General features: G+C 35.4%; 1 protein-coding gene across 1 annotated transcript; it reads right to left on the bottom strand.

Moving 5' to 3' along the window:
- Positions 1–2475: 2475 nt before the first annotated feature.
- On the bottom strand, positions 2476–9045 carry LOC107009933 (zinc finger CCCH domain-containing protein 6-like). The gene is made up of 4 exons (XM_015209231.1): positions 9019–9045; positions 3515–3682; positions 3297–3421; positions 2476–3196 (listed from the first exon to the last, which is right to left on the bottom strand). The coding sequence occupies exons 1-4, from the start codon at positions 9043–9045 to the stop codon at positions 2476–2478; spliced, it is 1041 nt and encodes a 346-aa protein (XP_015064717.1).
- Positions 9046–11103: the final 2058 nt, after the last annotated feature.

Below are 11103 nucleotides of genomic sequence, written 5' to 3'. Positions count from 1 at the left end.
TATATATATATATATATATATATATATATATATATATATATATGCTCACTTGTATTAGTTATCATATGCAAATGAATTTTTTTAAGAGCTCAGAATCATTAATCAGAGTGGCGCATGACCCAATTAGTAAACACAAAAAATGTGTGTGTGAAAGTGAGAGAGAAGCAGTAGCTGAGATTTCATGCAAATGGATATTGGATTTCACCGATCAAGGAAAATAGAAAATCACTTATAAACTGACAGACCTCACTAATCATAACAACACTACATAGAGTCCTCGTAGCCTCTCATAATTCTCAACAATAATACAAAAAGATGAAATATCAAATTCAAATATAATCAACTGATCTCATGAGGTTAAAGCTAAAGTTGTTTCAGGTAATCTAACAGAGTGCGCATATAAATTATCTGGAACGTTGAGGCAACGGCAAAATTTGAATAACCAACATACCATCTTTGTTATTTCAGTCCATATAGTTCCTACTGATGGTTCTCACTACCGAGTGCCTATATTGAATTCTTCAAAAGTAATGTAAAGTAATGTATTTTTGAAGAATTCGACACGGATGTGTCAACGTAAGTGAAGATCCATGCAACCTAGCCGAGAGAGACTATATCATTCATCTGAGAACCCAAACTTATATGTCTTTTTAAGTACTAAAAATTTCAAAATGAGGAAAATATCTTTTTCTATTGGACAACATAAGCACATTCAAGACAATGGGGAAAGTAGAAAATCTAAGTCACATTATATTTCAATCAATATTTATTCAAAAGTCAGGGGAAAGAACCAAATTTTAACGGAAGGTTGTTAAGAAGACTCGCCTTTTGTTGTTTTTGATGGTATAAATGGTTCGAGTTTCAGACGTGCGCTTGAAGATCCAAACACAACATCTTTTGCTTGGTCGAGTTCCTCTAGCAAATCTTGGATATCCCTCACCAGCATCATGTGACTCTTTACACTACTCTTTCCAACTCTAGAATCAATTACATGTTCCGACATGGCATCATTTCATTTCTTGAATTTTAACCATCCTTTAAAAATCTTTCTATATATCTTCACTTTGTCGTGTCTATCATATAGGTCCTACTAATATTTGGAGTTTTCTATTTATATGTATTTTGCATATTTGATTTTTAATTATAACATACAATTTTATGGTCAGTCAATGCTCCAGAAGAACATGTGTAGGTCCTTTTTTTTTCCAGTTCCTCCCATCCCCCAAAAGGATAGTCTTCAGTAACATATCAAAATTCACATTAACTAGAAAAAGCTAAAAAAAAAATTTAGAGGTGTTTATCATGAAAAAAAGAGGGTAAAAACAATGAAATCCAAAATCGATTGTAAGAAGCCCTGCTAGAGACGAAAATAGCGAGAGGAATATCAAGGGAAAAAACAATTTTGAAAGGTGCACGAGTAAATAACACCCAATTCGAAACAAGAACAAAATTATACAATAAACTACTCAAAAAGCGGAAAATGCACAATAAAAGAAGCAGAAACAGAATATCCAACAGATTGTGACTATCAAAAACATAAACTTGCCAAGGAAAAAAAGGATAGAAGTGAGAAGAATAAGAAGGGGAACAAACAACAATTATCAAGCATATAAGAGTATGAATCAAACCAAATTAGGAACATGCAAGAACAAAATACTACCAACATAAAAGAAATCTAATAAATAACAATGAAAACTTAATTTGAGATTGAATGATAAATGTTGAAGAGAAAAAAAAACAAATGAAAAAAAACGTTAAAAAGGCTTACCAATTCCAAAACTCGGAAGAGAAAGTAATAGAAAATCAAACTATCAAAGAGAAGAGATGATTTCAGTTTATTACACATGTATATAAAAGGACTATGGCTAGTAAAATTGCGCCAGACAGAGCAAAATATTAAAGCATTCACGGTACACTTTAGAATGCTTTTTGTACTACTATATGATGCCATGTTCGTCCGTCTCTTACTCGCTTATATTTAAGGGTAATGTAATCAATCTCATTATTGTTATTATTCGCTAGTACAATTTTCACAGGCTTGGAAGAATTTAATACCCTTTGTTCTATCAAATGCTTCCATACCTTATTGATTCCCGTTCAATCAGATTAAAATTCAAATCAACATCTTGAATTCATTATTGAATATCAACAGTACATAACTTGGATGTTTAGTTTTTAAAGTGGGGGACGGCTATAGCCTATGCCATACTGCGATTGCAATTAAGAGAGCAAAACAATGATTTATCGGAATAGAAATATTGTCAAGGCTAAACAATGCTTCATAAAAATTCAAAGAAAATTCCTTTCAAGCCAAAATCTGATTCTAATGTTTTAAAAGTCTGCATCTCAAGGAAAGGAAAAACAGAGTGAGTTTTTTTGTTTAAACAGCCGTGCAACTGCCTTTATCACTTGTTCCCTCTATTAAAAGAAAAAAAGAAAACCTATTTGAGTCATGCCATATTATTGTTCCCCACTTTACTTCAGTCTCTTTGAATCCCGACCTTCTGATGTCCTCCCAGACCTCTTTTTACAAAATATATCATGCCGGAAGTGACAGGAGAATCCTTTACGACATCCCTTAGGTTTATTAAAGAAAATACAAGGAGTCAAGCTGCACGGAATCGGTTTTTGTAAGCTTTCATCAACCATAGACTCAGTTTTTTCTCCACGTTGCTTGATTAGGGAATTGCAGTATTTGTTGATATCTTTGTGACTAGTCATCGAGGACGAAGGGCCAACATTTGGTGAAAGAGTCAACTTAGGCTGCAAGGTGGTAGGACAATATCTGGAAACCAAGTCAGAAATTTCTCCTCCTGCATTGTAAGGTACTCCATATTTGCTAATGAGTTTCTTGATATTTTCGAGATCAAGCTCTGAAGTGGAATAGGTTATTGACTTATTCTCTCCAATGTCAGGCTTAGTCATTGTCAAGGGCACAGATTTTGCAGATCCTACATGGGCAGCATTGAGAGAAACAACATTGGTAGCCATGCCACGTTCATTCATCAGGTTGAGGAGAAGCCTAACCAATAAGTTGGCATCAATTAGACTACCCTGCTCTTGAAGAGCAGCTACAGCTTTGGCTACAAGAACTGTCAAATCATGAGTTGGTTCTTCTTCTTCTGTAGAAATGGTTCTGACTACTGGAGTTTGACTATCATCATAACCTTGTTCCAGGTCAGACAAGTTGTAAGGACTGTTAAATAAGAAAGAAAAATACTCACTGATTAAAACCAAGTAAAATTATGACAATGAAAGCAACAAAACATTAAAAAAATAATCCAAAAATTACTTACTTTGGAGGAATTGCAAACTTGTTAGGGAAAACCGCCTCAATCACCCTCCTTTTCCTATACTCCTGCTTATTGGCTTCTTGACTCTCTTCACCAGCAACCACTAGCCATTTCTCATTCAAATGGAACTACAAATAACAACAATTAATGGGGTTATCAAAACAATATGTATAGAAACTATTCAAATAAAGGCAATTTCTATCATATCAACTTAAGATTACCTTGGGAGGGCATTTCCATATAGCCAATGATTTAGAAGAAAGTCTCTCTTCTGACTTCTTCAAGCAATCTCTTCTTTCAAATGATAATCTGTTGATGCTTTGATTTGTCTGCTGTTGAGATATGCTCCCAACTTCTGATGGGCAATCCTCTTTTCGGTAATGTTTTACCTGTTGAGTGGTAAATCATATAAACTTGTTAAGAAGAAATTTGGAATAAAAAAACTAAAGAATATCAATGTTCTTGATAAGTAAAACTGAAAGCATGTCACTTTGACATGTCCTTGATACTACACACATAGAATATCTCTCTGGGAAATGAAATGTAACTCAAGCATTTTGGTGCCTCAATAGCTCAATTAGCAAATCAGATGTTATCGGATAAAAAGGTTAACTATCAAGGAATCAAGAACACTATACATTTGGTTCGGGAAAAACCATTAGGATTGAAAATAAAGGAAATACGATATATCATTTTTTTCAATTAGTTTTAAGTATAAGGAAAGCATGGACAGCATAAGATTGGGTACGCTACATTAATCAAATTAAGAGGGGACACTACATGTGTTGAACTACGATATGAGAATCTTCCTTATGTTTGTTTCTATTGCGGTATACTAGGACTCAATGAGAAAACTTGTTTCCAAAGAGCAAAAGATATATGATCAGATAAACTAAAAAAGGATAAGTTTGGGGCATGGCTAAAAGTAGAGAATGGTGTCGCTTCACCAGATTATCAGATACATTGTGGATAATATTCTTTTTCTTTTAATGCAAAGGATAAGTTGCATCTTTTAACTCTCCGTAATTAATCTATGTGAACATTGCTAAGTCGTTAGTATATGTGAAATAGGAAAGTTACTTCATCCTTAATGGTTCACATTTATCTCAGGTGTCAGTTTCTTAACTTTGTAAGATAATATTCAGAAGACTTGAAGCTTCGAAGTTACTTTTGTTTTATGACAAATTTGTCATTAAAATGAGAGTTATGTTTCATTACATTAATTATACGTTAGTTTGTTACATTCTTTTGATGGATGAAACATAAATGATTTTCCTATTTAAAAAGTATCATTTGGGAGCTAAACACAGAGAAGAAAAATACAAGTCCTATCTTTCATTTTTTCTCCCTCAACAATTTCCTTTTATTGGCTTGAATAATCCTTCATCCCATTGTGGATTTCTGGGCTATTATTTTGGCGCAACTCCAAACTTTCAGCCACGAGTGCACATGTTTGAGAGTAACTGTAGAATCTTGGGGAGAAACCAGCTACAACGATTTGCACCAGAGTTGAGCCGAAATCGCTTTCAAGACAATGGCTGGCCACGATACAGTGTTTGTGATAAGTTATCAATATTGTAGTATTTTTCCCAACAGACATGAACGAGTAAATAGTACTGAGGGGCATAATCTAATGAAAACTAAAAAATCCAAATTTGATTGAGAGGAAAAGAGATGTAGGAACCGGAAAAAGCTTGATACACATACAAGAAGGAGTAAACTCAACTAATACACAGATGGGTATAAAGAAAGATAATGCCCATAAATTATGTAAAAATAAATGCAAAGAAACTTCAGGTCATAAGGGAAGTGACGAGAATTCCTTGCATAGAAAAAAATCAAATCGAAGGCCATAAAGGAATCAATACCATACAAGCTGGAACAAAAGATAAGGTATGTACTTTTGCTCTTGAGGCTTATTCTGAGTGCTTAGCATTTGAACATTGTAATGAAAATAATAAGTTAAAGCAACTAAGGAATGACAATCAGAATGAAGGGAAAAAAAGGATAAATTTGAAACGGAGGACTAGATTGGTTTGTGTTTCTACTAGTTTAAAGAAGGATATAAAATTAAAGATAACGGAAATTGTGGTTATCTTGTTATTATAGAGGAAGGAGTACAAGGTACAGGGGATAAATGAAAGAATAGCAATGCTTTCAGTATTAATATAACAACAAAAAAAGAATAAAATCATGGCGGAGCGAGAGGCCAGCCCTAAATGGCTTCCCTTTCGCCTAGGCAGAGAGGAGGGAATGTAAGACGAGACTGATTCAAGAGTCTTGGACAGAAGGGAGGGGACAGAGACGGAGCTTCCTTCTTGTCTTTCACATTTCAGAAAGCTTGTTTGAGCAGAGAATTATGGCTTCCCTCTTTACAATGAGGGCTATGGTGTGAAATTGTTGAGGCCTGGCACGATCCTTGACAATTTCCTTCTTGAAGGAGACAATGCGTCTTCACTCTCCAAGAATGATTTTCTTAAGTGAAATAAAAAAGTAGAGAAAGCACGGTTAAGAGGGTACAAAGATTAGTAAATATGGTGCACGCTGTAACTGTGGAGCCGATGGGTTATTAGGAGGTCTAGCTTTATTTTGGAATGACACTATCCAATTATGTGAATCACATTCTTCTCCTTTTACATCGCAACTTTTATACAAGATGGCTCAGCTAATTGAAAATATTGGTGTTTATTTGTGTATGTAAGTACAGATAGAGTGACTTGTAGATATCATATGCAAGAACTAATTAAAAAATGCATAGAGACTTTAATGATATTATTGATGGATCGGAAAAACAAGGAGGAAGAAGTAGAGATACTTGGACCTTTAGAGACTTAAAGAATTTCATATGGAACTTAGGTGCGATTGACTTAGGTTATAAAGGAAAACCTTGGACACGGTGGTGTTACAGGGAAAATGAGGGTATAATCCAGGAAAGGCTAGATTTTGTCTTAGTCTCTCCTAATTGGAAAATTAAATTCGAGAATGCGAATGTGCAACATATTGTAACTGAGGCATCAGATCATTCTTCCTTGATGTTTTCTTGTGGTGTGGAACCAATTAGGAAGAAAAAACGATTTTACTTTGATAGAAAGAGGATTGAGAGTGAAGGAGTTCAAAATATTATTTCAAAAGCTTGGTCGTATGATTGTAATGGCTTTGAGAAATCTCAAGTTAGCTTTAAAATCATACATAGTCGTAGAACTTTGGAGAGAATTATTGGCATGAAGGGGAATATTACAACCCTTAGGAACAACACTAGTAATTTTGACTAGGTAAATTAAGGTTATTGAAAAGAGAATTAAGCAAAGCCTATAACAATGAGAGAACTTTTGGAAACAGAAGTCTATAGATTTATGGTTTCTGGATAAAAATACTTCAATACTTTCACATGGCAACCCGACAGACATCTGATGGGAGGTGGTTGGTAGACCAAACTGATATAATCCAAGAAGTTGGGCAATATTATGACAGTTTGCTCTCTACATCTAACCCGACAGACTTGGACTGTATTTTGAATCATGTTAAATTGTTAGTGATTCTATAAATCAGAATTTAATTAAGGAAGATGATGTTCAGGAAATAAAAAATGCGGTGTTTGTGATGCATCCTCTTGAAGCACCAGGTCGAGAGCCTATGACAAAGTAAATAAAAAATGTGGTTTTTAAAAAACAAACGCAGATGTAGGCAAAAATATGTGGCTATGAAATTGGATATGTCAAGAGCCTATGACAAAGTCGAATGGATTTATTTATAAGAAATGCTTTTACGAATGGATTTCCATAAAATATTTGTCAAATGGATTAGCCTACCAGAGGGATAAGACAAGGGGATCCACTGTCACCATATTTATTTTTAATATGTTATGAAGGTTTATCTACCTTATTGAACATATTAGAGGAACAAAATGAATTCCAAGGGCTAAAGTTGAATAGACATCGGCCGAGGCGAAACTCATATTTTTTGATGATGACTCCTTTATGTTTTGTTCAGCTAAAAATCAAAATTCAAGTTGTGTAGCCAATATCTTAAAGAAATATGAATGAAGCACTAGAAAAGTGGTCAATCTAGATAAATCAGTTATCTGTTTTAGTAAAAACGATAGAGAGGTGTAGAAAGTTGAGATATCGTTGTTGCTTGGACAACGACAAAGAAATGACATGGGTAGTATTTAGGATTACCGGTTGTTGTGGGACGTTCTAAGAGAAAGGATGCTAGAGTTATAACAGAAAGAGTCAAGGACGAAAATAAAAGGATGAAAGGGCAAGAGTTCTTAAAAGCAAATATTTTCCAAACTCAACCTTTCTAAACATCATCTTTAGGTTCTTGGATATGGAAGAGTAATTTGTGGAGAGATCTTTTGACTAAGGGATTAAGATGGAGGATTTCTGATGAAAAAAATATTTATGTTTGGATTGACCCTTGGATACCAAATAATAATGGCTTCATCCCTAAGAGTATCCATGGGCATACAAAAATAGGGAACTATGAAGTTAAGTCAGTGTTATTTGATGTTTTGATGATTTGACAAACTCAAGGGTCAATACACTTCTCACTGTCAGCTGGAAAAAGTACAAAAAGTTGGTGCACAGTCAGCAACAGAGATAGAAATGACAGACGCGACGGAAACCTCAACCTATGACATTGCTTTAAGGATTGTGACTATTTCACATAAAGATAACATCCAATTGTCACAATCGTAGTTTTTGCAACTTGAAAAACATCTCAAGAACACTTGCAAAGGGTGACAAATCTAAAGTGAAGAAATATTTCGAAGAGCAACTCAAAACGGAAAGAGCTGGGAGCTTAGTTGTCTTAGGAATATGCTCCTAAACATATAAAGGAGTCAGTTTGCTTTGGTATGTAAATTTTAAGTTAGATAAGTTCAACGAACTTAGTGGCAACCTTGTGTGTTGCGTAGTAAATTCTAGGTCATCAGTTGTGTGGTCATTTAGTGGGCAACCTGTGAGTTCCTTAGGGAATTTTAAGTTGTCTAGTGATGATAGCTTAGTGGGAGGAGTCATATCTGCATAGGCTCTTCAAACAATAGAGTTATTGCTTGGTTGTGAGACTTATAACTTCCTCTCACACTTTTGTAATCGGTTTCACCTTTTCTTGTGAAGATTAGTGAAAACAGTTGAAAATCATGTGTGACAGGTCGTGGTTTTACTCCCTTGAGAAAGGAGGTTTCTACGTAAATTGCTTGTGCTGTTATTCTGCCTTTACTTACAGTTTGTTTTTACTTTGAGTGAGTCATGGGACATGGTCCATTGACTGTTAGTGGACGAACGTATTCTAACAGTCAGGTTACTACATCGCAAAGGATTTGATCGGTAAGACATTGAAAAACTCGAAAAGTCAAGTGAGTTGTCACTCTTTTCCAAACTGCTTTTGGGACTTCTTGTGGAATTTGGGAGTTAAAAATAAGCTTAAACACTTTTTGAGAAAATATTACCCGTATTATGCATAATTATTTTATCTTATAGTAAGTTACTGTTTTAGTTACTGCCTTTTAGTATCTGTAGAAGACTCCTCCTATTGTAGGAGTTTATTGTTGTTGTATATTTGTAGAAGAGTCCTCCAACGGTTTAGAAGTTTATGTAGCAATTAGCTTCCTTAAGTTTAGCTATATGTTGTTGTTATTGGTTGTATTTAACGCTTCGATGCTGAAATAATAAAATCATCTTTCGACTATTTCTGTCTATCTAATTTTATATAGTATTACAACCTCTAGCCTCTTACGAGTCAGATCCATTATATTTTTTTGGTCCCAACTATGACTGAATCTCAAGGAACAACCCCTCATTTTGTTATTACCACTGGTGATGCTACTGCCACCAACAACAGTGCTTCGGCTGCTTCACCTATAATTCACGTGGTACAATTCAATCCCGCGTCTCAGTTACCTATAAAACTACAAGGTAACCACAATTTCTCAACTTGGAAAGCACAACTTGTGATGCTACTCAATGTCCATCAACTAATGGGACATCTTGACGGATCAAACCCGGCACCACCAATGATTGTTACGCAAGATAACGTACGATTCCAGAACCCATATACCAAATCTGGTTCTCTCAAGACCAACTCATCCAACAAGCAATGATGGCATCTGTCGATCACACCATTGCACCAACTGTTTCCACAACTCCATCTTCTAAGACAGCGTGGGAACTTCTTCACATGGCTTACGCAAATAAGAGCCACACTCGCATTTTTAAATTGTGCGACCAACTGCAAAATATTAAGAAAGCCACTAAATTGGGTTACAGAATACTTACAAGAGGTTCTATCTGTTTCTGATGCTCTCAAAGTTGTTGGTTCACCAGTACAAGATGACGAACTTATTGTAAAGAATTCTAAGCGGCTTGGGCCCCGAGTGCCGGGAGATTTCTGCTTCCATAAGAGCACGTGACTCTTCCTTGTGTTTTGAAGAATTGTTTCACAAGCTCACAGATCATGAGATTTTCCTCAAGCACCAAGACCTGGAGAACTCATCTTCCAATATCACAGCTGCAGTAGCACAGAGGACAAACATGACAGCACAGTCTAACAGGAACAATCGTCGCTTTAACAATTAACAAAGGAACCAATCTCTCGACAGTCCAACTTCAACAATCAACAATTGAACCAATTTGCGTCTCGACTGTTCAACTCCAACAATTAGCAAAATATGAGATCAAGTTTGAGACAATTGGTTCGATGCCAATTGTGCCAAAAATTTTGTCACACTGCAGATGTATGCCGTTGCGAATCGTACAATCATTTTGAATGTAAGGCCAACTTTGCCTCTAATTTGCAGTCAAAAGACAACTCTTGGGTTCTCGATTCCGGTGCGACTCATCATGTCACGGCTGAACCTCATAATCTTGAAGAGTATACATGCAATGAGGGAATATCTATGGGTGACGGTAAAACCATTCCTATTACTCATACTAGTTTAACTCAAATACAAGCAGCGAATTAATTCTGCTTTTAGGCTTTCTAACACTCTATGTTCTCCATCAATTAAAGAAACCTTATTTGTGTAGCCAAGCTTTGTCAAGACAATCTCACATCTGTTGAATTTTTTCCTTTTACTTTTCTTGTGAAGGACCTGCATACTCAGAAGTCGCTGGTACAAGACCGGAATAAGAATGGACTCTATGAATGGACCGCATCCATCAATCTCGCCTCCACAAAGGTTCATTTTAAGCTATGGCATAGTCGCTTGGGTCATCCTCATTCAACGATTTTAAACTTTGTTTTGAAAAAAATTGCTTTACCTGTTGCTACTACAGAGAAATTTAAATTTTGTAATGCTTGTTCTTCTAATAAAGAACATCGTTTGCCATTTAAACGACTCACTTTATCCACTAATGTACCTCTTCAGGTCATTTATAGCATATTTATGGGGACCATCCCCCATTTTATCACTAGAAAAAAAGTTATATTACTGTATATTTGTTGATCAATACACCAAGTATACTTGGTTGTATACACTTAAAAACAAAAGTTAAGTCGCCTCTTTGTTCCAAACCTTTCGTCCTTTAGTAGATAATTTTTTCAAAACAAAAATTAAATCTCTTTATACTGATCGAGGATGTGAATACAAAAGTGTTTAGTCCTATCTTCAACAAAAGGACATTGAAGATTTAGTTTCACCTCCATAAATGCCACAACGTGTTACCATAGCTGAACGTCATCATCGTCATATTGTTGAGACAGCCAAGACACTTCTCCATGAGGCATCCCTACCACCAGACCTATGGTCTTTTTCATGCCATCATGTTGTTTATCTCATTAATAAGCTACCCACTCCCATCTTACATAA

Source organism: Solanum pennellii, chromosome 2 (genome assembly GCF_001406875.1).
Source record: "Solanum pennellii chromosome 2, SPENNV200".
NCBI lineage: Eukaryota > Viridiplantae > Streptophyta > Magnoliopsida > Solanales > Solanaceae > Solanum > Solanum pennellii.
Note: the sequence above shows the minus strand (reverse complement) of the source record. Positions and strands in the feature narration are given on the sequence as shown.